The sequence below is a fragment of the Gallinula chloropus genome (assembly GCF_964237585.1).
Source record: "Gallinula chloropus genome assembly, chromosome: 14".
In the NCBI taxonomy this organism is placed as follows: Eukaryota; Metazoa; Chordata; class Aves; order Gruiformes; family Rallidae; genus Gallinula; species Gallinula chloropus.
This window is the reverse complement of record NC_140099.1, coordinates 19,091,233-19,116,418: the sequence shown is the minus strand read 5'-3', so window position 1 is coordinate 19,116,418 and position 25,186 is coordinate 19,091,233. Positions and strand designations below refer to the sequence as shown.

Below are 25,186 nucleotides of genomic sequence, written 5' to 3'. Positions count from 1 at the left end.
GCAGGGGTGGGGTGGCTGCTGCAGAGCACAGGAGCTGTGCTGTGGTTGACACCTCATCACTGTGCTGGTACAGCACAGGGGGGGCAGCTCTTCATCCTGCCTGTCACCCCTGGGTGGTAAGGAACCCGCACAGCTCACCAGGGAGGAGGGGGGCTGGACAGGAGCTGGGATGGTGTCTTTCCCCTCTCCCTCCCCCTGGGAAGCACCGTTTCCCAAACAAAGCCCTTTGTACCAAACCCCTCCCACAGAACCTCTGCCCCCTCCTCAGAACACCAGAGGTACTGGGAATAAACAGCATCCTGGAGTTTTGCTGCAGGTAATTTGGGGGGGGAGGAGGAACCCCACGAGATCAGGGCACTGACCAAAGGCTGGGCAGGTACTTCCATCACTTTATGCTACTTGTCTGGAGCTGCTGGAGTCCATCTGAACCCTCTGCAGGAACCAGCCCTCACCCACCAGCCACCGTGGCTGCTGCACTCAGTCAGCCCCCAGCAGCCCAGGTCTGTCTGTCTGTCCGTCCGTCTGCAGGCGCTGAATTGTGACTGTGCAGCAGCAGCTGGGTGGTGAGCGCCCCAAGGATGGCATCACTTCTTCTTCCTGTTGAGCAGGTGTGGTGCAGACACCTTCACTTTACCAGGAATATTTCTTGACAAATCTGTGTCCTGCAAAACAGGAGGAGGAGAAACTCAGCACCCCAGGACAGCCCCTGCTGCTCTCAGGCTGGGTTTAGCTTTAGGGGTCCCTTCCACTTCCCTTCTTGGTCACTGACCATCCATTGTGGGTTGTTTTCCAGCAGAACACCATGAAAAATCACTGTTACCCTGCTGCTGCTGCTGGGTGTTCCTGCTGGCACGGGGCTGCCTGGGGAACGGGGTGGGTGCTGCCCCGAAATGAGAACTCAACACCCAAGTGCTCAAAGTCACAATGGGAGTGAGGGGACTGGAGCACTGGAGCCCCTGGGGAGGAGCCAGCGCTCTCCCTGAGGCAGGGCTGGGAGAGCTGCAGCTGAGGCTGCCCATTTGGGAAGGAGATGAGAAGAAACAGCCACGAGCCAGAGAATAAATACACATGGGGCAGGCTAAGATCTGCCTGGAGTACCTTCCACAATCACCCAGCACCTTGTCAAGGGAGATGGGCAGGTGAGGAGCAGGAATTTCCCCTCCCAAGACACAAAGGACTTGTTGGAAGATGATGCTTCTGTCAGACAACGTTACTTCAGCTTATGCTCAACGTGCTGCAGAAGCACAAGACCCAGTGATCCTTCCAGCCTGAGCACTCCGGCTTCCCTGGGGTAGTGACAGACCCAACACTGCTACAAACCACCAACAGCACACTTGGTTTCAAGTATTTACCCCAAAAAATGGCACTAGAGGACATTTTGCTGCTGCTACAGTCGTAGAAGAGAAACTACACAGAGCAAGGAGTCACCTTCACGCTGCGGAACAGGTCCTTCTCTCTCACACTGGCTTCTTTGGACTGCATGAAGTTATGCAGGGCGATCTTGGCAGCTGTAAAAACCACAGGGAAGGTTCAAAAGGTCTGTGAAAAGGGGCTGGCTTCAACAGGCAGGGCACCGAGGAGGAGCAGGGGAGGGCAGTCCCGTACCTTTTCCCTTCTTCTGGGTGCCTGGAGTGAGCTTCACTTTGTACCTTCCAGAAGAAAAGGTTCTGTCAGGAGGGTGCTGGGTCCCACCGGGGCCAGCCATGGCTCCCCAGGGCCAGTGACGGCCCCCCTGGGCCAGTGACGGCCCCCCAGGGCCAGTGACGGCCCCCCTGGGCCACAGGGACCCTGTGACTTACTTGTAGTTGGTCATGGCCGTGTAGGGCGCGCAGATGGGCACCGCGAAGAGCAGGACGTCCTCGGGGTGCGGCTGCCCCGTCAGCGCGTCCAGCAGCGCCTCCCCCTCCTGCGGGGGCAGAGGGGCTGTGGAACTGGCGGCGCCTCGCCAAGCCCCGCCGAAGGATTGCGCTGGGGCAGAGGCTGAAGGGCTCCCCCTTCCAGCTCAACCCCCCCAGGGACAGGGGCCAGATCAGAGAATCACAGATTGGGCTGGGTTGGGAGGGACCCCAAGGGTCACAGAGCTCCAACCCCCTGCCACAGGCAGGGACACCAACCTCCAGGCCTGGAGCTACACAAGGCTGCCCAGGGCCCCAGCCAACCTGGCCTCAGGATGGGGCTACCAAACCATCCCAGACTGAGCTTTATCGCTCACTCCAGCAGCACTGAGCTCAGCACTGACCATCTCTGATGATCAAAACCAAGATTTCACTTGCAATGACCCAAACAGGACCCCCAATTAACACAGCTACAGCTTCCCAGGGCCACCAAAAGCTCCCCCCACCACCACCAACCGTTAGCCTCCTTCATTAAAGGAGTTTAAAGGAATTTAAAATCCTTTAATGAAGCCTCCTTCATTACTGAGAGCTCTGTTGTTGTCAGGGTTCAGCACCACGCAGAGTCTGTAATTACAGAGAACCCTGAAGCAATTTTTCTCTGTAAATAAACTCTTAAACTCAAGAGCAGCGTGGAGCACTCAGGACTGTGCCTTCCACCAGCACAGAGTCACCAGTGCTGGGGGTGCAAACACCCCCAGAGCCAAAGGTGAGGGACCAACTCCAGTTCAACCAGTTTCTACAGGAAATGTACGTGACGAGCAGGGCAGGGAGAAATAAAGAGAGCTTAAACCTTCTTCAAAACTCTCCTCAGCACCTCTCAGAGCTTCAAAAGTGAGCATTTACCTCAACTCCTGCCTGATCCTGGTCTTGCTCCTCCTGTACACACAAACAAAGGAGACATCAGAGCTGAGCAAGCACACAGCTGCTTTTTTCTTCTCCCCCAGAACCCCAAACCCCCCTTTTTTTCCTCCCCCAGGACCCCAAAACCCAGGCAGAGCTGCTCACCTTCTCATCCTGCTGCTCCTCCAGCGCTGGGTCCTGCGAGTCGTGCAGCAGGACTCCTGCTGGGACCGTCTCCTTGCCCCGACACCCAGCCTTGGGTTTCTGCTGTTGCTTCTTGGCTGCCTCTTCTTTTGTCTTCCCCTTCTTGCCTTTCTTCCCCTTCTCCTCCTTGTTTGACCCTGCAGACTGGGGTTGTACACAGAGGTGGGTCAGACCCAAGCGACCGCACTGCAGGGTGGGGGCAGCACCCCCCTCACTCACCCCCAGCAGCTTCATGATGAGCTCCCGGTCCTCCTCGTCCTGGTCCTTGTACTTCTTCATCTTCTTCATTTTACTCTGCAGGAGAAGACACCCCACCAGCTTTAGAAACAGTGACTTCAGCAGAGTTTTGCACCCACAAGCACCCAGATGCTGACCCAGTTCCTTCCAGGTCTTCTGAACCCCTTCCAGAGCCGCTCCTCAGTAACCGAGGGACTGAGGGAAATGGAACGTGCTCAACACCAACACACCAGCACCTTCATCCTGAAACCAGCCCCTTGAGGGGCTCCAGGAGAGCTGGAGAGGGGCTGGTGCCCAGGGCAGGGAGGGCCAGGCAGAAATCCTTCCTGGGAAAGGGGGAGGCCCTGGCACAGGGTGCCCAGAGAAGCTGGAGCTGCCCCTGGATCCCTGGCAGGGTTCAAGGCTGGGTTGGATGGAGCTTGGGGCACCCTGGGCTGAGGGGGTGTCCCTGCTTGTGGCAGGGGGGCACTGGGGGGGCTCTGAGGGCCCTTCCCACCCAAACCAGTCCATGAGTCCATACCACCAAGAGTCTAAAATGATCAGGCAGCCTGATATTCCCAGAAATACCAAACCTGGTGTTTCTGTCCCCAGGCTCCACGGTGACAGCTCAACCCCTGGGTACCCCTGGTCCCTGCCTACCTTCTGGCCCCGCTTGATGGGCTGCGGGGCCGGCGCACCCTTACTGGCGTTGGGCACCGGGGGAGGCTGCTGCTCCTCTGACTCTCTCTGCTTCTCTTCAGGCAGCTCCAAGTTCTCAGAATCGTTCTGCTGCTTCTTTTTCTTCATTTCTCTGAAGGAAACCATCACTTGATACTCACAGAGAGGCCACTGCCCTCCTGTCAGCACCACTTCCCCGCTTCCCTGCCGCAGGGGAACCTCAGGCAGGGACACTGGAAATAACCCCTCCTCAGGGAAACCTCTGGAGCCCACAGGAAACTCTTTGTTTCCTGAAGGACAGACAGGAGCAGCCACAATCCCACAGACCAGACCCACACTGGGCATGCAGGATGGACAATGGGCAGGGACCAGCATGGACTGGTTGGTGCAGGACACGTCCTGCTCCCAGGTCCTGGTGTGGGGATGGCAGGAGACCTTCTCCTCATGGCAAACACCAAGCAGCTCTCACCTCCTCTCCTTGGCTGACAGATGCCTTCGCCCCTGGGACTTGGTGTCGCCCTATGGGGTGAAACACAGCTCAGAGCACAGCCTGTCCAGCAGCAGGTCACTCTGCTCTTTGCCAGACATCAGGGCTGGGACCTTACCAAGCTGGGCTCTTCCTCTTTGGGGAGGGTCTTCTGCAGGGACCTGTGGGGAGATGGGAACAGCTCATCAGCAGAGCTGCTCACCCACGGGCGCCCAGACCCCGGCTAACCTGGGTGCAGAGCTTTCAGCTTTCTAGCCTGAAAACCCCAGCTCTGGAGAAGGGAAAAGGGCAGCAATACCAGGCTGCAGGTTACAAAACAAGTCTTCAGATCGCTGCCAGCTCGTCTCATGCTCACACAGACACACAGACAAGCAACAAGCACAGCCTGGGCACAGTACACCTGAGAGGAACCCCTGCTTTCAGCTTCCCAAGCATGCAGCCATTGTCACACACCCCACCCCAGCTCCCAGTGTCACTTCCACGAGGGAGATGAGCTCATCACACAGCCACACACAGAGCAGTAACTCAGAGCCAGTTTGGCAGAGGAGAAACCACTCAGGACTCAGTTTCTCAGGTCAGAACAGCTCTGCAAGCTGACTGGGGCAGCCATGTCCTGAGGAGCACCCATCTCCTGAGGAGCACCATCAGTACACAGCAGCCACAGGATGCTCAGGGAAGAACAGCCAGGAAAGAACCAGACACTGCTGTGTGTATTTGGGGGAGTTCAAAGCAAGCAGCCTGCAGAGAGCCAGGCAGGGAAAGGGCAGGGAAAGGGATGTAGTGCAGCAGTGTTCCCACAGCACAGGCATGTTGCCTGGCACAGGGGCAGCCCACAGAACTGAGCATCAAAAGAAGTGGTGGCAGCTTGTGACAGCCCTTGTCTGGCAGCATCTGAGCAGTACAGAGATCACAGAATCACGAGATTGGAAAAGACCTTTGAGATCATCAAGTCCAACCAATCCCATCCTAAGCTAAACCAGATCCCTGAGCACCTCATCTCCCCTCTGTTAAACACACCCAGGGCTGGGGACTCAGCCCCCTCCCTGGGCAGCCTGTGCCACAGCCCCACAACTCTGCCAGGGAAGAACTTTTCCCTCCCAGCTGAGCTGACCCTGCCCTGGGGCAGCTTGAGCCCATTGCCCCTTGTCCCATCTCCTGTCCCCTGGCTGAAGAGACCATCGCCCACCTCTCTGCACCCTCCTGGCAGGGCAGTGGAGGTGGGGAGAAGGTCTCCCCTCAGCCTCCTCTTCTCCAGGCTCAACACCCCCAGCTCCCTCAGCTGCTCCTCAGAGGATTTGCCCTCCAGCCCCTCCATGGTCCCCAGGAGCACCCAGCTCTGCCCATCACACAGCCGCTGCCTCGCTTGCCTTTGGGACTGAAGGTGCGACAGGTCGATGGCCGTATCGGGGTAATTCACCTCTTCCTCCTTCCCTTCACTCTTTGTCTCAGGATGCTCCTCTTCATCTTCAGAGTCACCCTCTTCAGAGTCACCCTCTGGTGCAGGAGGTGTGTTTCCTCTGCCCTGGTCAGGGTCAGCAGCGCCCTCATCACGATGGCTCTCAGACACGGCTTCCCCATCCTCTGGTGCCTCCTCACCCTCTGCTTTCTCCTCCTCACCCTCTGCTTTCTCCTCCTCACTGCTGCTGTCTCCTCCCTCTGGGACACACAGGGTGGGGGAAACACACTCACAGTCTGAAATGCCACACTGACCCACAGCAGTGCAGGGAGCTGAACACCCCAACAGCCCCACCACATCCACCATACCTAACAGCTCCACTTCTTCAGACACCAGGTCGCTGGCACTGCTGGAAACTGTTTCCAGATCCTCATCCTGTACTTTGATCTTCCTTTCCTCTCTGTGTCTCCAAACACAGCTCTCATCCACCTGCCAACACAGGCACCTTACATCAGGAGGTACCAGCTCCAGCAGCGTTCCACAGAACACCCAACCCAGCTTTATTCCCTCCCTCCAAAGGCTTTCTGCCTCTCACAAGGCAAGCAAACTGAAGCTGTGCACTGAAACCCAAGCCTGACAGCCCAGAAGTACAGTTAGCAGGGAGACACCCACCCAGCAGCCCCCCTGAACACACACAGGCTGCCAACAGCCAGTGTAAAAACCTGGCAGTGGGAGGAATGTTCATGGTGTCTGTTCTCCATGAAGCCAGAGCAAACCAGGGGAACATGGAAATGAAATGAGAGCTGTTTCCAGGCAGAATTTGTCCCAGTGGGAAGAGAAGTAACTGGGAATAAGGAAGAACCAGAAAATGAAGCCTCCCACAGCCCAAACCTAATTCCAAAGGCCAGCAGGAGCTGCACAGAGAAAGCAGTACCTTGAACAAAAAGCTAAAGCCCATCATCAGGTATGAAGGTGGAAGGAAATTCTTCTTCCCTGGAAAGCAAAGGCAGATTCTCACCAGGATGTTTACCCACCACAGTACACGATGTATTTACAAATTATCTGAGGCTTTGGGCTACCAAAAAATGGGCTTGTGCTGTCTCCTGGGTGACAATGGAACAGGAGAGACCCCAAAGCAGTTTAGCTAATGATCTGCCCAGGCCCTCAGCTAGAAATGCTGCTGCAGCTGCCTGATCCTCAGTCCCAACAGACTTCCCAGGAGAAGAGTGGGATCTGTTGGCTGCCACAGTGAGGGGGCAGGTTGGGAGGCTGGCACTGCAGGACAGCTCAGCACCTTCAGCCACAACACCCAGCACCAAACTCATGCTGCTCCTCAGCCTCTCACCTCGGATCATGAAGCTGCCAGTAGTGAGATATTCTCCTGTGGGTGCAGTTTTAGAAACCTAAAAAGAATCATGACATAAAGTGTCTGTCACAGAAGGGCAGCACAGTGTGACAGAGCTAACACAGCAGCACTGAGCAAGCTGAGGCTTCACCTTCCGGGAATCACAGAATCACCAGGTTGGAAAAGCCCTTTAAGCTCCTGGAGTCCAACCATCCCTGTCCTGTGCTAAACCAGATCCCTGAGCACCTCATCTCCCCTCTGTTAAACACACCCAGGGGTGGGGACTCAGCCCCTCCCTGGGCAACCTGGGCCAGGCCCTGACAACTCTGCCAGGGAAGAACTTTTCCCTCCCAGCTGAGCTGACCCTGCCCTGGGGCAGCTTGAGCCCATTGCCCCTTGTCCCATCTCCTGTCCCCTGGCTGAAGAGACCATCGCCCACCTCTCTGCACCCTCCTGGCAGGGCAGTGGAGGTGGGGAGAAGGTCTCCCCTCAGCCTCCTCTTCTCCAGGCTCAACACCCCCAGCTCCCTCAGCTGCTCCTCAGAGGATTTGCCCTCCAGCCCCTTCCCCAGCCTGGTTGCCCTTCTCTGGACTCGCTCCAGGACCTCCATGTCCTTCTGATGGGGAAGAGCCCAGAACTGGACCCAGCACTCGAGGTGCAGCCTCACCAGTGCCCAGTCCAGGGGCACAATCCCCTCCCCAGACCCACTGGCCACACTACTTCTGACACAAGCCAGGATGCCCTTGGCTTTCCTGGCCCCCTGGGCACACGGAGGAGTGTCCAGGCCTCTGTTCTTCCTTCCTCTGCAGGGTGCTGCCCCAAGAGATCTTTCCACACAATCACACACTCCTGGCCCTGCTTTTAGAAGCCCTGGGTGAGTAACTGGGTTATCCAGGAAATCAAAGCACCAAGGGCACTGCAACCTTCAGCTCAGTGCAGTCCCTCAGCCCTTACACCTGAGCTGACTGGAAGTGCTTCAAGACTGCAGCTATTACAGAAGCTAGAAGCCCAACTGGGAAAGAAATGAAACCTTCATCTCCAATGAAAGTTCTTCCCCTCTGCTAGTCAGAAGCCAAGCCTGTGACCCTTCCCCTGCCCTGTGCATGTGGTACCAGCCATCACCCCTCCAGCCCAGCCCTAAGCGTGGCAGCACCAGGGAGAACCCCCAGGTAAAGGTTTTACCCCCACAGAAACACACTCCCTCTGCAGTGAGACCCCAACTCCTGCAGACACTGTGTGTGCCAAGCTCCCCCAGGGTGTCCATACCTGGCTGTGGGAGACCCACCAAGCGCTGGTGACGACCCGGGCGTCCCAGGCAGCGCTGTAGCACAGGGCCATGGTGCCAGCCTCCGTCAGGGTTCGTGGAGGGACCGGCTCTCCTACAAGGTAACACTCAGCACATCAGCCAGTGGCATCCAAGCACAACAGAGTAAATTCTCCAACTTCCACACAGGCCCCACACCCATGTGTGGGCTTTCCAGGAGCCCTGGGAAGAGACAGTGTGGCACGTCCAAGCTTTCAGGCAGCATGACCGGAGCAGCAGCACCGGTGGCTGCTCTCCCCTGCTCCCTGCAGAGCCAGGTGGGCTACAGCTCCTCCCTCAGCAGAGCAGTGTCCACACTCCTCACAACACAAACTCCCAGCACCTCCCAGGAAGGTGGCACAGGCAGGGCTTGCAGGGCTGGTCTCCCAGGAGATCAGTCCCACCGCTGCCCAGCTGAGACCAGCCCCCAGACAATAAACTCCTCAGCAGAGCCTGAAGGGTCAGAGTGCCCCAGGCTCCCAGAGTCCACAGAGCCCCACAGCAGCCCCACACGAGGTACCTGAGGGGTTCTTGATCACACAGCTCGTGGCCCCGTGGAGATCAGCGTGAACGTATATGTCCCCTGGGAAAAAGCGACTCTCATCAGCCACACGTGGAGCAAGGACAGGGGTCACTCCAGCTAAGGTGAAGGGTGGCTGGGAACAGCTAGTTTGGCTGCAAGGAGCAGGATGGGAAGAGGACACAGAAGCCTTTCAGTCCACCCCAGCTGCCCCAGGGAGAATCAGCTCCTTTGCCACTGACCTGCTCTTATCCCACAGCGCTGGAGGGTCCAGCCTCCCAGAGCAGCCCCCCAGCACCCCCCAAACAACACACCACAGTCTCCAGAACCCACCCCAACCCCCTGTAACCCAAGTTCAAGGCAGAGCAGCCAGACCTTCCCCTGGGAGCACAGGCAGCACCCCCCACTCAGGCTCACCAGGCTTGAGGTAGCGCTTCACGATCAGCTCGTTCTGCTGCTGGTCTCTGCCAGCAATGACCAGGTAGTTCTCTGAGCTGATGAACCACAGGAACTTCTCAAACCTGGCAAGTGACACCAACCCATTGTCAGGAGAAAAACAGAACTAGCAGAACGCTGCACAGGCATGTTTTTAAACCAATATTTAAAGATATAAAGATATATATAATATATAAAGTATTTCTAATGTATTTTTAAATAAATATTTTAAAATATTTTAAAATTATCAAAATATTTTAAAAATATTTTAAATAAAATATTTTTAAATTTTAAAAGAACTATTTTATATATAAAATATATTTACATTAAGACATATATTCTATAAATTTATATAATGTATCATAAATATATGTATATATATTTATGTATATATATGTGTGTGTATATATATATGTATATATATTTATGTAAGTATATTTCTGTATATATATATACACAAATAGCTATATGCTATATAATATGCTATATAATATAATATGCTATATAATATACATGCAATACAATATATGCTATATAATATACATTCCTGTATGTATATACAGAAATATAGTTCTATATATAGTTATATAGAGAGAAATATATAACTATATTTCTCTATATATTCAGAAATATATATTATATAGCAAATAGCTATATTTATATAACTATATTTTTATATATGTATATGCTATTATATATAGCACATAATATATTTATATGCTATTTCTATAACTATTTTATCATATTTAATATAAATATGTCATTGTTTATATTTTATCATATTTACAGTTATATACTTATACTGTTATGTATTTCTGTATTTTTCTATTTAAATAATACTTATCATATTTATTATATTTAGTACATTTAATTTATTTACTTACATAAATATATTTTAATATAATATATAAAAGATATAATAGAGCCTATTAAAATATTGTATATATTTATATACATGCATAATATATAGTTGCATAAATTTATATTATATATAAATACATTTTATATATTTATGTGTTTGTATAAATGTTTATATAAACATATATAATGTATTTATATACCTATAGTAAGTAACATTAATGAATACTATAATAAATCTATTAGTATTTATACCCATCTTATCACCTACAACTTAAAAAGCCATTGCAAATAGTTTACACCCACCCATATCCACCCACCCACCCTCTCCAGGTGACCCTGCTCTGGCAGGGGGTTGGACTAGATGATCTTTCAAGGTCCCTTCCAACCCCCATCACTCTGGGATATGCCTGGGGCATAAACACAAGCAGAGCACAACTAAAACATCACTGCCCCACCACTGATACTCTGAGATGGAAGAGCCACTTCCATCACCACAAAGCCCCCCTCTTTGCTTTTATTTTAATAACTTATGTGGCTGTAAGAAGCTTTGGTGGGTTTTGGGGTTTGTGTTTCTCAGATCACAGACTCACAGAGCTGTAGGGGTTGGAAGGGATCTCCAGAGCCCATGGGGTCCAACCCCCTGCCAAAGCAGGGTCCCTAGGACAGGGCACACAGGGCGGTGTCCAGACGGGGCTGGAATCTCTCCAGAGAAGGAGACTCCACACCCCCTGGGCAGCCTGTCCCAGGGCTCCCTCACCCTCACTGGCAAGAAGTTCTTCCCCACATTGGGGGGGAACTCCCTGTGCTCCCACTTGAGCCCATCACCCCTTGTCCTGTCCCCACAGACACTGAGCAGAGGCTGCCCATGGCCCCCTGTGTCCCACCCTTCAGCTATTGATCCCCATTGATCAGATCCCCTCTCAGGCTTCTGCTCTCCAGGCTGAACAGCCCCAGCTCACTCAGCCCTTCCTCACAGGGGAGATGCTCCAACTTCAGCTACACCACAAGCCCGTGGCCAGTGGGAGGAACTTGCCCCGGCCACGGCACTAACAGGGTCAGAGCAGCACCTTCCAGAAGCAGCTGTACAGAGACTCAATACAAAGGACAGAGCTCAGAACTCCTAATTAGCTCCACTTCTAAGCTACTGGAAGCTCAGCCTGACCCAGGCATTCACAGAACATGAGGTAATGACAGTGGAGCTGTACTTGCCAATAGACCTTCCTGGCTTTCTGGATGGTGGTGACGGTCTGAACTTCCCTCAGCGTCTGCTTCGTCTTCTTCTCAGCCGACTTAAATGCCTGTGCAGACAGAGAGCAGGGTCACAACCCACACAGGAACCACACAACCAGGAGCAAAGTCGGTAGGAAACATCCCTGAACTTTCTGTGGGCTCCACATACTGCTTAAAATCTCTGTAGATCTCTGCCCCTCAGAGCTCTCCCCAGCTCCCTGAGGGGAAGGATTCCCACTCCTGCCTCCACACACTCTGCTCTGACAGTATCCCCACCAAGCACCGTCTCACACATTCGCAAAGGTACCGGTGGAACCCAGGAAAGCCAAGGGCATCCTGGCTTGTGTCAGACCCAGTGTGGCCAGTAGGGCTGGGGAGGGGATTGTGCCCCTGGACTGGGCACTGGGGAGGCTGCACCTCGAGTGCTGGGTCCAGTTCTGGGCTCCTCACTACAAGAAGGACATTGAGGTCCTGGAGTGAGTCCAGAGAAGGGCAACCAGGCTGGGGAAGGGGCTGGAGGGCAAATCCTCTGAGGAGCAGCTGAGGGAGCTGGGGGTGTTGAGCCTGGAGAAGAGGAGGCTGAGGGGAGACCTTCTCCCCACCTCCCCTGCCCTGCCAGGAGGGTGCAGAGAGGTGGGCGATGGTCTCTTCAGCCAGGGGACAGGAGATGGGACAAGGGGCAATGGGCTCAAGCTGCCCCAGGGCAGGGTCAGCTCAGCTGGGAGGGAAAAGTTCTTCCCTGGCAGAGTTGTCAGGGCCTGGCACAGGCTGCCCAGGGAGGGGGCTGAGTCCCCACCCCTGGGTGTGTTTAACAGAGGGGAGATGAGGTGCTCAGGGATCTGGGTCAGCACAGGACAGGGACGGTTGGACTGGATGAGCTTAAAGGGCTTTTCCAGCCTGGTGATTCTGTGATACCACAGGACCTGCATCCTCTGCTCTGTCAGGTTTACAGCTGAAGAATGGAACAACCCTGGTCAGTTGTTTCCACTCATGGCAGCTCATAAGGCCTCCCCAGACAGAGTCAGGGTTTCCCTCTCAGCAGTGAGGGGGACTCTGCTTTGAAGTATCTTGAAAAACAAAGGAAAAATAAATACCTTTTCTGCAGCTTCTACTGTCTTCTGGGTTTTCTTAGCTGCGTGTCTCTTGTGATCATAGTACCTGTAAAAGACAAGTTAGTCCATGGCTGATATCCCAGCAGATGCACCTGTTTCTAGAATGTTCCTGTTGCAGTCCTCTACACTTGCTGTTAGCATTCTGATTTGAGATGGTATGTGGGGCGTTTTTTTAGCCTGGATCTCTGACTCAGTCTTGACATGAGAGAAGCAGCCAGAGTCAGTCCCCTCCTCAGACAGACAGTGCTTGAAAAGCAGCCCATTTGTTCTGAATTGTACTTAAATCTCAATCCAGGAGGTAACTCATCACTACAACAGTGAGATACCAGTTTGGGACCAAGAAAGCCCCTTCCTTCAGGCTTCAAGCAGGCAGGAACCTCTGCCCCAGAGCACACCCCCTCTGTGAGCCTTACTTCTTGGCATTGGCATAGGCAGACAAGCTGAGATCCACGTCGACTAACGATGGTTTGTTCTTCTGAGGCTTCTTCAGCTGCTTGGCTTTGTTCTTTTTCTTTTTTCCCTTTGGTTCTTCTGGTTCTTCTTTCTCTAATTCAGCATCCTCCTCCTCCTCTTCCTCTTCGGATAACACATAGGGGTTCCTAAAAACACAGGGCATCGTGGTGCAATGCACTCTTGGGTCTGTTCTTGCATGAAGCCTGGAAATGACCTAAGGAGCCCTTACACCATTTCACTGCACAGCTGCAGGAAGGCCCCATGCAAACCCCTTTATGTCTTGGAGTCAGCCAAGAAGAAAACAAAAGCACAGGAGCCCAAATTTTCTGATCCAAGGAAGTGACATTTCCCAAGGCAACTACTTCTATCAAAAGACACATAAGTGCTATCAACCCAGAGAAAAATCCAGACTTAAAATAAAGGACAGTTCCAGAGATGTGCTTCTCTGAAGTAAACCAAACACAGCCACAGAATCACTGGGTTGGAAAAGCCCTTTAAGCTCATCAAGTCCAACCATCCCTGTCCTGTGCTAAACCAGATCCCTGAGCACCTCATCTCCCCTCTGTTAAACACACCCAGGGCTGGGGACTCAGCCCCTCCTTGGGCAGCCTGTGCCACAGCCCCACAACTCTGCCAGGGAAGAACTTTTCCCTCCCAGCTGAGCTGACCCTGCCCTGGGGCAGCTTGAGCCCATTGCCCCTTGTCCCATCTCCTGTCCCCTGGCTGGAGAGACCATCGCCCACCTCTCTGCACCCTCCTGGCAGGGCAGTGGAGGTGGGGAGAAGGTCTCCCCTCAGCCTCCTCTTCTCCAGGCTCAACACCCCCAGCTCCCTCAGCTGCTCCTCAGAGGATTTGCCCTCCAGCCCCTTTCCCAGCCTGGTTGCCCTTCTCTGGACTCGCTCCAGGACCTCAATGTCCTTCTGATGGTGAGGAGCCCAGAACTGGACCCAGCACTCGAGGTGCAGCCTCACCAGTGCCCAGTCCAGGGGCACAGTCCCCTCCCCAGACCTACTGGCCACACTGGGTCTGACACAGGCCAGGATGCCCTTGGCCTTCCTACCCCCTGGGCACACTGCTGGCTCATGTTCAGCCTGCAGCCACCCAACACCCCCAGGTCCTTCTCTGCCTGACAGCTCTCCAGCCAGTCTCCCCCAGCCTGTAGCTGCAGGGGGTTGTTCTGCCCCATGTGCAGCTCTCTGCACTTGGCCTTGTTAAACTTTTAGATCAAGGAGGAGTAAACCAGAGCCAGTTCATGGCTGAGGGACACACCGGAGTGCTGGAGCTGCGCTGCTTTGGGATGCAGACCGATGGTTTAGAACACAGTCTGACATGCTCCAAAAACACTAACCCAAAAGCTGTTACTCAACCAAATCACTATTTTTGGAAGCAAAAGAGAAGGTGACCCTCTTTGCTCACTAAACCACATTCTCTACACACTGCTGGAAGAAAAACTGAGCTATTTAAACAGCAAAGCACAAGCTAAATGGGACCCCATCTCTCCCACAGCTCACAATCAGTCCCACTCACGCTTGGCACAGGTGATCTGCACCACACTTACCTCAGCAGCATCGTGATGTGGTTTGTCTGAAGCTTTAATTCCTTGATTGCACTTGCCACAGGGTCTCCCTGGGCTTGAGCTTCCTTAACGATGGCTCCGATCTCTGTCCAGTCGATCTGGTTGGCCAAGGCGCTACGGACCACCTGGATGGCTCTGTCAACCATCTCCAAGTTCATTTCTATCAGTTCTCCTTTCATCTTGTCAGCTTCCTTAAGGAAAGAAAAACCTTTGTACCCAGGGAAGCCACACACAGACTCAGCAACAGCATAAAATAAATTACCAATAGTAATTAATAATGAGATAAACCCCGGGACTGGCACCGAGGTGATCACACAGGGCAAAGGGCAGAGCAAGTGAATTTTGGTTAGGGAGGTATCAAGCACTGGGAAGGGAGCAGAGCCCTGTGGGGCAGGCTTAGGCTCCTAGGGGGTATCCAGGCTGCTCAGTGATGACAGAAGGCTTCACTCCAGGGTCTAACACAATGCAGAGCAGCAGGTGAGGGAGCAGCAGGTAAGGGAGGGTGCAGAGAGGTGGGCGATGGTCTCTGCAGCCAGGGGACAGGAGATGGGACAAGGGGCAATGGGCTCAAGCTGCCCCAGGGCAGGGTCAGCTCAGCTGGGAGGGAAAAGTTCTTCCCTGGCAGAGTTGTGGGGCTGTGGCACAGGCTGCCCAGGGAGGGGGCTGAGTCCCCAGCCCTGGGTGTGTTTAACAGAGGGGAGATGAGGTGCTCAGGGATCTGGTTTAGCATAGGATGGAATTGGTTGGACTTGATGATCTTCAAAGGGCTTTTCCAACCTGGTGATTCTGTAAAATGCTTCAAGAAACATTAAGTGTCTTCTTAGTTTTAAAAAAATAACATAAAATCTCAGTTATACCTGAGCTTGCTGAAGAGCTTCTAGCCTGTGCTCGTGGTCCCTGCGGACATTTTCAAGCTTCTTCAGGGCTTGTTTTTCCTTTCAGAAACCAGAAAAATGGGAAAAAATGTATAAACAAGTGGCACCTTAGCACCTCAGCACTGCAGGACACTCAAGAGAGCATTCCAGCACAGAAAAATACAGCATCCTGAGAGATGCAGAGCCTCCAAATTACTGTTGCTAGTGCTGTTACTTCTATTCCAAGCAGAAGCAATTACAGATCCTGAAATCCACTCCCAGGCCACTGACAGCAAGACAGAGGAATGTCACCTCCCTCAGCCCATGGGACACAGCATACCTGCTGCAGTGCTTTCAGATCGATTTTCTGTCCCTCTAGCTTGGAGTAGAACTCATCTGCTGCCTGCAAGAGAAAAACCAGCTTTAAGAAGCTCCAAGCTGCACTCAGACCAGCAAGACACAGGGAGAGGAGGTTCCACTCAAAGAGAGGTGGCACTAAAAAGGAGGGGACAGGTGCTAAACTGGGGTTCAGCATCTTCCTCCATTTTACCTTTGTGTCTCACTGCAATCCAGGGGCTCTGTGCATGTAAATCAGCAGCCAAACTATGGGGGTTTTGCTAAGGGATGATGAAAAGGAAGCTGCTGTTCAGCACAGTGTGCTCTTCAGATTAAATGGTGGCAAAGACAGACCTGTCTGTCCTGGATTCCTGCTGTTCAATAGGTCAGTTAAAAGCAAACCATTAAAACCAACCCTAGAAATCATGCCTTACAGCTGCTCCTGGTGTTCCAGCTGCTTAAAACAAAAGGAGAGGGTGGTTCAAGGCTGCCTAGATTATCAGAGCTGTGAAGGAGCTGACAGAAACTCTGCCAAGAAGCAGGGTAAATGCAATGGGAACTCTAGAAATCAAGGTCAGGAGCAGCAGGCAGTTAATGATTTCAGAGGCTGAGTCCAGGACCAGGAAGGACAACACTCAAGGAAACAATAATTCAGGGGCCTGAAGCTTTCAAAGTAGCAACTGGAGAAGTATAAACGTGAGGACTGTTTGCCTCTGGTGATAACTCAGCACCTGAATTCTCTGCTAACAGAAGGTCTGAGCAGGGCTGATAAGAGCCACCTCCCTCCCACACCTCCACTCAGCTCAGCATTTCAGCTGCAGGCTCTGAGTTGACACTCAGCAGTAGCCTAAATGCCCCATTTCAATCAGTCTTTTCAGCATAAACCATTTATCCATAACACTAATCATCTCTCCCAAGGGCTATACTTTCATTAACAACCTCCACAGTGTATTTTCATCACTCATTTTAGCCCCAGTCAGTCAAAGCACTGAAGTACAGCATCAGCAAAAGTACTGTACCTTATTGAATGAGTCAAATTCCAAGGAGGGACATTTTGAATGTTGGGAAAACAAGAAAGGATGAAATTCCTCATATCTGTAAAACACACACTTGGTATTATCACCTGAAAGCTACTTTACATCCTGCAGCCCAGCAGAACAAGTAATACTTCAAATATTTACGTGTAGATATCTTCTGCTGGTTTGTCTGGTTCCAGGCTTGGCTTTTTCTCCCTTTTCTGGATAATATAACCCTAAAAGGATATATAAAGTTGTCATCAGTGCTTGTCTGGGCAAGGTAGGAAGTTTTAGGGGAAAACAAACCATTCTAACAGGGGGTGGTTGTGGCAGAAGCAATGTGTGGGACCAGGTGAAGCCCTGAGTGTTTTGCTTGTCCCAACTCCAACTTTTTCCAGAAAAAAAGGGTGAATTCAAAGCCTCAGGACTACCCTAACACACACTTTATGCACAGAAGAGCATCACCTGCTGCTATTAAAGCACAAGCACCACTCTCACAGGCCACAATCTGCTTGTGAGTTGGTTTACTGCTGTACATCCAGTGCAAGGAAGCAATTAATTCCCTGGCACTTACCCAGAGCCCAAGTTCACAGGGTAAAATCAGCAGATGATCCCAGGAGGAACCAGCACATGCTGAACAACACCTGCCCTACATGCTTAAATCTGCAGTTCCTGCAGCACCAATAACCAAGCTGCCCACCTGAGACTCACCTTTCCACTGAAGTCATCAGTCAGGGTCATATATTCTTCAGCTTTCTCTAGAGCAGTAAGCACTTTCTCAATGTTTTCTAAGGAGAGAAGGAGGGGAAGGGATATTTTAAAACTTATAGAACAGAAAGGTATTTTTGTATAATCAACAAAAGGCAACTGCTCTTCCAATTGCCTGAAGCAACCTGTCCAACCTACCCAGGCTGAGCAGGATTCTAGTGGGTCTCAAAAATAAAATCATGGGTATTGTTTTGCTGGTGACACAACCCTGGGAGGGGGTGGCTGCCACCCCAGGGGCTGTGCTGCCCTGCAGCAGGGCTCAGACAGGCTGGGGAGCTGGGCAGGGAGGAGGGTAATGAGACTGGACAAGGGCCAGGGGAGGGTCTGGCGTCTGGGGAAGAACAACCCCAGGGACCAGTATAGGGTGGGGACTGGGCTGTTGGGAGCAGCGTGGGTGAGAGGGACATGAGAGTCCTGGGGGACAGCAGGATGCCCATGGCCAACAATGTGCCCTTGTGGCTAAGGAGGCCGATGGCATCCTGGGGTGTGTTAGAAGGGGGTGGTTAGGAGGTCAAGAGAGGCCCTTCTCCCCCTCTGCTCTGCCCTGGGGAGGCCCCACCTGGAATGTTGTGTCCAGTTCTGGGCCCCTCAGCTCAAGAAGGACCCAGAACTCCTTGGAAGAGCCCAGCACAGGGACAGCAAGGTGATGGAGTGGGACACCTTCCTCCTGAGGAGAGGCTGAGGGAGCTGGGCCTCTTTAGCCTGGAGGAGACTGAGGGGTGACCTCATCAATGTTTATAAAGATGTGAAGGGTGAGAGTCAGGAGGCTGGAGCCAGGCTCTGCTCAGGGATGGCAGCGACAGGACAAGGGGCAGTGGGTGCAGCTGGAGCAGGGGAAGTTCCATGGGAATGGCAGGAGGAACTTTGTCACTGTGAGGGTGACAGAGCCCTGGACAGGCTGCCCAGAGAGGCTGTGGAGTCTCCTCCTCTGGAGACATCCAAACCCTCCTGGACATGTTCCTGTGGGATTGAGTCTGTGTGATCCTGCTCTGGCAGGGGGTTGGACTGGATGAGCTCTGGAGGTCCCTTCCAACCCCTGATGCTCTGATTCTGGATCCTTTACCCCTGGTGCTTCACTACAGCACTTACTGTTTGTTTTAATCAGGATCCTTAATACACATTTCACATTCAATTAACTTTGAACTTATTTTAATCTATATAGGTACTTCTAAGACATAATCATTCAACTTTCATGATAAAAAGACCACAAAAATGCCAGCACTTCATAAAAATCCAACTGCAGAGGCAAAGTATAAACCAGCAGCTGCAAGAAGTTACTTGCTGGCTACAAAGTTCTTTTATTACAGCACAGTAACACAGTAGGAAGTAAATAATCCTTTTGATTGATGGCAAATATAAAGCACACACACACCCAAAAATAACCTACAGAAAAGTCTATTCTGACTTTACTGTGCAAATCCATAATTTCCTGATAAATGTAAAGCTGCTATTTTATCAAATCCCTGCTGTGTTTGACATAGGTCATGGAAGGATTTGATGCTAACTCTGCAGGGTTCTGTAAAACATCCCTTCACACAGGTAGAGCTCCCCTGGTGTGGAAGGAGATACCTCATTATAAAACTATCTAAATTATCAGAGAGGTCTGGTGTTTTAATTCTGACCTGTGCACAACTCAAGGGTTTTAATACCAACAAGGTTGGTCCCCAACCTAAAAACAGGACAGGATATAAGCACACAGTCAGAGCTACAGGTCTGAGGATTAGTGATCTCTTTGGAAAAATAAATTACAGACATAAAAATGACTGTATATGTAGTACAGCCTTTAAAAGCTTATTTCCTTACATACCTCTGCTCTCCATGTGCTGATCTATTTTGACATAACCAGAAAACCCAACTTCTATAAGGCAATGCTCAATGAGAGTGGCTCCATAAGCTGTTAAAGAAAACAAACAATGAAGAATCACCCACAGAGAAACACTCACAGAAAAATCTGGAGTCACGTTAAGAGCATGAGAAGTGTTTCAACAAGCTGTCACTGTGAAAATACAGTCAATCCTTAGGGAGGCCAGGGAGAGGAAGAGAGCTGTGGGACTGACTTCAGGGTGCAGAGCCCAGAGAGAGCGAACGATGGGCTCTCTGTGGTGGCTCCCACAGAAGCACTCGCTGTCTGGGCAGAGCTGCTGGGTCTCAGCTCCCAGCTATGAGTTCTGACAGGCTTAGGGATGCTCAGGTTCATCTGGAACTGGGAAAGGTCGAGGTTAGAGTGAGGATATCAGAGAAGGATGAGCTTCATGTTGGCCAATATGCAACAAACCCTTTCAATTTCATAGAATCCCAGACTGGTCTGGGTTGGAAGGGACCCCAAGGATCACAGAGCTCCAACCCCCTGCCACAGGCAGGGACACCAACCTCCAGGCCTGGAGCTACACAAGGTTGCCCAGGGCCCCATCCAACCTGGCCTTGAACACCCCCAGGGATGGGGCACCCACCCCCTCTCTGGGCAGCCTGTTCCAGCCCCTCACCACTCTCTCTGCAAAGAGCTTCCCCTAATATCTTATCTCACCCTTCCCTCCTCCAGCTTCACTCCATCCCCCTTGTCCTGCCAGTATCTACCCCTTTAGAAGGGGGTAGGAAAGTTTCTGAGCTGAAGAGCATAGAAAACCCAACAAGGGTGGCAAACTGCCTGGCTTGGGGTGGGGTATTACAAGGGGTGAAACCAGGCCTGAGTTCTTACAAAGACCCTTAAACACCAAGAAACCAGACTGGGGCCATGGGAAACCAGGTTTAACTGAGAACACCAAGAACAAGCAAAGCAGAAATACAAAGGAAGACAGACAACCTGTGGGACAGTGCTGCATCAAGCTTGGAATGACACAGGTGACCTTAAGAGCAGCTGAAGAGGATCTTAAGAGTCCAACCAAATTTACAAACCAGCACAATCCCATGGGAATGAAATGCCACACCTACACCCAGCACAGGCAGCAGTGTCAGGGCTACTGCACTAACTGCCTCAGCAGGGCTGCTGGTCACCCCAAGGTGCAGAGTGACAGGCCAGAGAGTGTGAGAACTGGACACAGAACAGCCAAACCAGGTTTCAGTCAGCCCAGCCTGGCTGGGTGTCAATCCTGAGCTTGATCAACACTGTCAAATCAGGAGGATAACCCAAATTTGTTATAACCATGTCACACAAGTCACATCTGCTTCAGGAAAAATAGGGCACAGAGTGCTCTGCCTGAGATGAACATAACAAACACCCTGGATTAACCACACCAGGAGCTGTTCAGGGCCTGGCAGCACTGGCATCCTCCAACCACTTCCTAACAGCAGCCTTGCCCTGACCTTCCCTGACTTTATGCTGACATCTCCTACTCAGTACCACTGAAGACAAGACACTGGGCAAAACACATCACGCCAGAGCTCAAACAGAGCTACACTCAGGTCTGTGTCCCTGTGGGATCACAGCAAGGCTCATCTCTCTGTGCAGCTGCCCTGGAATCAAAAGAATCCACTCTGTTGTCAGAAGCTTAGATCTTTTGTTTGTCAAACACCTATAGAAGCAGGCTGTCATGAACATAAAATAACCCCCAGACCCTTTGAAGGTGTTCAGATGTGCAGCACCATCTAAACACAACGCTTCATTCTGTAATAAAACACAGGTTACTTACGAAGATGGGGGTTAAGAACCCTCTTCAGTTGTTCCCCTTTGGGTGCATTTGATATTATTTCAGTTAACCTGCAAAAGACAACAGAGAGTTGTAACTTCAGAGAACAAAGGGGTTTAGGACCCCATCACATTGCTTAGAAGCTACAAAACATTTTCTTTTTTAAAAAGAGAAGTGAGAAGGCTAACCAAAGACATGCTACCATCCACAGCTCCAAGTAATCCTCTCCCCTAAGAAGAGAGGCTGAGGGAGCTGGGCTGGTTCAGCCTAGAGAAGAGAAGGCTGTGGGGGGACCTCACTGCAGCCTCCCAGTCCCTGAAGGGAGCAGAGGAACAGGAGGGGAATCAGCTGGTTAAAGGGCAGAGACTGGCAGGACAAGGGGGATGGAGTGAAGCTGGAGGAGGGAAAGGTGAGATGAGATATTGGGGGGAAGTTCTTTGCAGAGAGAGTGGTGAGGGGCTGGAACAGGCTGCCCAGAGAGGGGGTGGGTGCCCCATCCCTGGGGGTGTTCAAGGCCAGGTTGGCTGGGGCCCTGGGCAACCTTGTGTAGCTCCAGGCCTGGAGGTTGGTGTCCCTGCCTGTGGCAGGGGGTTGGGAGCTCTGTGACCCTTGGTGTCCCTCCCAACCCAGACCAGCCTGGGATTCTATGCTTAACCCAGGTTTATTCCAATCCACACACCCTCTCAAAGCAGTTACCTCTCCAAGCTTGGCAGGGGTGCAGGTGCCTTCGCGCTGTCGACTGGGTATCGCTCCCGAACCGCGAACCTGACGTCATCGGCCTCATCCGTTCGGAACCTCAGGATGTTTAAGATGAGGTAGCCATGGTCTGTCAGGACAATGTTACCCTGCCAGCACAGCACAGCACAGGGGACAGTCAGCCAAGGCCACGCTGGCACCCCTGCTTAGCGGGGAGGCTCTCAGGGCGTCACACTCACCCTGTCGTACAGCTCGACGATGAGGTGATAGGCGGCTTCCTCGCTGCCGAACTGCAAGTCCACGATCCTGTCTATGCCCAGCTGGGTGACACTGACCAGTCTCCTGGTCTTCAAATGCTTACGGCACTGTCAGGAAGGGAGAGGGTGGCTGTGAGATGAGGCACACAGGCCTGCTTGGGGCACAGAATCATAGAATCACAGGGGTTGGAAGGGACCCCCCAGAGATCATCGGGTCCAACCCCCCTGCCAAAGCAGCTCCCCAGCTCATACTGGGCATCCAGACAGGTCTTGTGTATCCCCAGAGATGGGGACATGTGGAGCTGAAATACATTCTTAGCTACAGATCCCTCCTGTGACACTGACCACTACTTCATATGAATACCATAAAGGCAAAAGTGCTGATCTTGGTTACACAGAGATAAGGCAGGTATTCCCAAAACAGCACCTTAATATCTATACACAATATAATCATCCCAGGTTCTTAGCGTGAAGCTATTCACCACTGAAACGTTGTCAGGGCCTGGCACAGGCTGCCCAGGGAGGGGGCTGACTCCCCACCCCTGGGTGTGTTTAACAGAGGGGAGATGAGGTGCTCAGGGACCTGGGTCAGCACAGGACAGGGACGGTTGGACTGGATGAGCTTAAAGGGCTTTTCCAACCCTGTGACTCTGTGACTCTGTGAAAAGCTTCTATTTGTTTAGCTCAACAAGTGACCAGTCTGTGATTCTACGACAGAACAGGAGTGGTGCCTTTGGTTATCCAGCCACCTCACTATCAGGAACTGCTAGCTCAGTTCACCTTCATTGCAAAGCCAGATGGCATCATGTTTTTCGGCCACTCGAACTCCGTGGTGTGGATGCGGATGCCCGACTCCAGCAGCAGCGTGGCCTTGCAGTCTGGCCTGTGAAGAGAACACAGACTCAGCATCATGAAGGGCCTGGAGCATCTCCCCTGTGAGGAAAGGCTGAGTGAGCTGGGGCTGTTCAGCCTGGAGAGAAGAGACTGAGAGGGGATCTGATCAATGGGGATCAATAGCTGAAGGGTGGGACACAGGGGGACATGGGCAGCCTCTGCTCAGTGTCTGTGGGGACAGGACAAGGGGCGATGGGCTCAAGTTGGAGCACAGGGAGTTCCCCCCCAATGTGGGGAAGAACTTCTTGCCAGTGAGGGTGAGGGAGCCCTGGGACAGGCTGCCCAGGGGGTGTGGAGTCTCCTTCTCTGGAGAGATTCCAGCTGGGTCTGGACACCGCCCTGTGTGCCCTGTCCTAGGGACCCTGCTTTGGCAGGGGGTTGGACCCCATGGGCTCTGGGGGTCCCTTCCAACCCCTGTGATTGTGATTCCTGTGCTCACACCCAGCCCCAGCTCTGCCAGCACCAAAGCCAGAGCAGATTTTGATGAAAAAGGCAGATCTCTCACCCTTGGTTCATTCTCTAGTTTGTTTCTTTACCCCTTTGGCACAGCCCAACCTGCCCCACCCCAGCACACGGACACGCTCCAGACACAGGGCTCCAGCCCTGCTTGTGCTTCCACAGCGAGTGTTTAACACCCCAGTGGGATGAACCTCTAGCAAACCCCATGCAGAAGGGATTTGGCTGGCGTGGTGCTGAGCAGAAGTGCTTCTAAATAAAGCATTTTCTCAGGCTGGCATTAGGCATCAGTGGGCTGGTGATTCAGCTCTGTGATTCTGTGACATGAGCCCCACCTCCCATTTGGCCTGGGCACCAGTATCACTAAGTGTCACTCTCCATTCCCCCAACCCCTTCCTTCCCTCCCCACAAAGCCAAACAATGACAACTGTCTGGTTTCACACTAACATCTCTGGCCTTTTGCCCATTTTCTGCAGTGTTTCATGCTTCAGACTCTATCTCCCAAGAACTCCCTGGCTCAAAATGACTGCATTTCATCAGGGAACAACAGAATTTCACCCAAAACCAGACAGAAAAGCCAAACCCCTCTCAGCAGGTATCCCATGCACACAACAAAATGTGGTTCTCACACCCCCAGGAACAGCACAGAGAAACCTCAAGGAGTTCTTACTTCTGGAGGCGGATGAGGTATGTCTTATTGTCCACATCATAAACATTGTTCACTCTCATCCCCAGCAAGCTGTGAAAAAGAAAACAACATGATTTGGAGACACAACCCCCAGGGTGAATTCAAATACACAGAAGTGTGAGTTCTGATAAACTACTGAGGGGTGACTGAAGAGGCAGCAAAGGGAAGATCAGTGGAATGAGCTGGAAGCTGAACAACCAAAAGATGGGAATATTGGGATTTAGGGGTAAAGAGTAAAAAGCCAAACAAGCTGAAGGAAGAACAGCCACTGCAGGCAGCCCAGCTGCAACCAGACAGCTTCTGGATCTCCAGCACAGGATGCTAACACTCCTCTTTGTGGCAGGGATGCAGAATTTACTGGTTCTACCAGAGCACTTTGCTCCTTGGGGCTAACTTCTGTGCTGTGCAGGCAGCCCTTTGCTGGCACAGGGCACTAGTATTGCACTAGTATTCCCAGTACAAGCACAGAATTGGCTTGGAGGATCCACCCTACCATTGCTTTGTTCAATGTGGGGCTGAAGGAGCAGACTGTGCCAGACACTGGAAGGGTAAAGGCATGGATGTGGGGAGCATCAGAGCTTCTCAGCTGGGTGGGAGAGCAGATGACAAGTAATAGGAGCTTCTCCACGTAGACAGGAAAGGCAGAGCACTCAATTGCTCCCCAAGGAGAGACTGGAGGACAGGAGCAGGACAATGAGGGGACAGGAGGAGAAGAGGGAGCAGCAGAGCAAGAAGCACCAGGCCTTCCCAGATGATATGACAGGGGTGACAGAGAGGACTTGGTGCTCTGTGGCAGAAAGATGTGCTGGGGGGCACTGAGGCAGCATCAGCCAAGACCTGTGCAGCCCCACGGTGCCACAGATCATGAGAGGAGCAGCCCACCATCCAGCAAAGCGTGGGGCTGGGGTCCCCAGGGGGTCACGCTGTCCCTGTGTAGAGATGGTAGAATCATCCCAGGGCAGCACAGAACTGGTGAGGGCTGTGCTTCCTACAATGGCAACACAGTACAGTGGAGTGTGGAGAGACAGCTGAGCACATCACAGCACA

General features: G+C 52.2%; 1 protein-coding gene across 3 annotated transcripts; it reads right to left on the bottom strand.

Annotated features, from left to right (window-relative positions):
• Nucleotides 1-43: 43 nt before the first annotated feature.
• Nucleotides 44-24,183, bottom strand: NEMF (nuclear export mediator factor). Of its 3 annotated transcripts, XM_084270427.1 has the most exons (33): nt 24,122-24,183; nt 22,882-22,984; nt 22,084-22,209; nt 21,845-21,993; nt 21,152-21,219; nt 19,333-19,419; nt 17,469-17,545; nt 16,923-16,993; nt 16,761-16,836; nt 15,746-15,808; nt 15,409-15,486; nt 14,534-14,742; nt 12,936-13,121; nt 12,505-12,568; nt 11,390-11,478; nt 9,302-9,405; nt 8,885-8,947; nt 8,328-8,440; nt 7,062-7,119; nt 6,796-6,819; nt 6,651-6,709; nt 6,085-6,205; nt 5,688-5,976; nt 4,439-4,481; nt 4,303-4,352; nt 3,816-3,966; nt 3,159-3,233; nt 2,901-3,083; nt 2,739-2,771; nt 1,800-1,906; nt 1,606-1,649; nt 1,429-1,508; nt 44-662 (listed from the first exon to the last, which is right to left on the bottom strand). In XM_084270427.1, exons 1-33 carry the CDS (start codon nt 24,178-24,180, stop codon nt 585-587), a joined length of 3,180 nt encoding a protein of 1,059 aa, XP_084126553.1. In that variant the 5' UTR covers nt 24,181-24,183; the 3' UTR covers nt 44-584. The 3 variants fall into 3 exon arrangements, 2 of the variants coding, with proteins under 2 accessions (XP_084126553.1, XP_084126554.1); XM_084270428.1 differs by lacking the exon at nt 6,796-6,819; XR_014617603.1 differs by lacking the exons at nt 44-662; nt 1,429-1,508; nt 1,606-1,649; nt 1,800-1,906; nt 2,739-2,771 and having other exon boundaries at nt 3,054-3,083; nt 3,860-3,966.
• Nucleotides 24,184-25,186: the final 1,003 nt, after the last annotated feature.

Bases quoted from the DNA above. Each gene is read 5' to 3' on its own strand.
- NEMF (XM_084270427.1), bottom strand. From the start codon at position 24,180: ATGAGAGTGAACAATGTTTATGATGTGGACAATAAGACATACCTCATC. The intron at 14,743-15,408 runs GTATAACTGAGA...TCTTTCCTTAAG, and splicing joins AAGCTCTTCAGCAAGCTCAG to GAAGCTGACAAGATGAAAGG. The intron at 3,084-3,158 runs GTGAGTGAGGGG...GTACAACCCCAG, and splicing joins TCATCATGAAGCTGCTGGGG to TCTGCAGGGTCAAACAAGGA.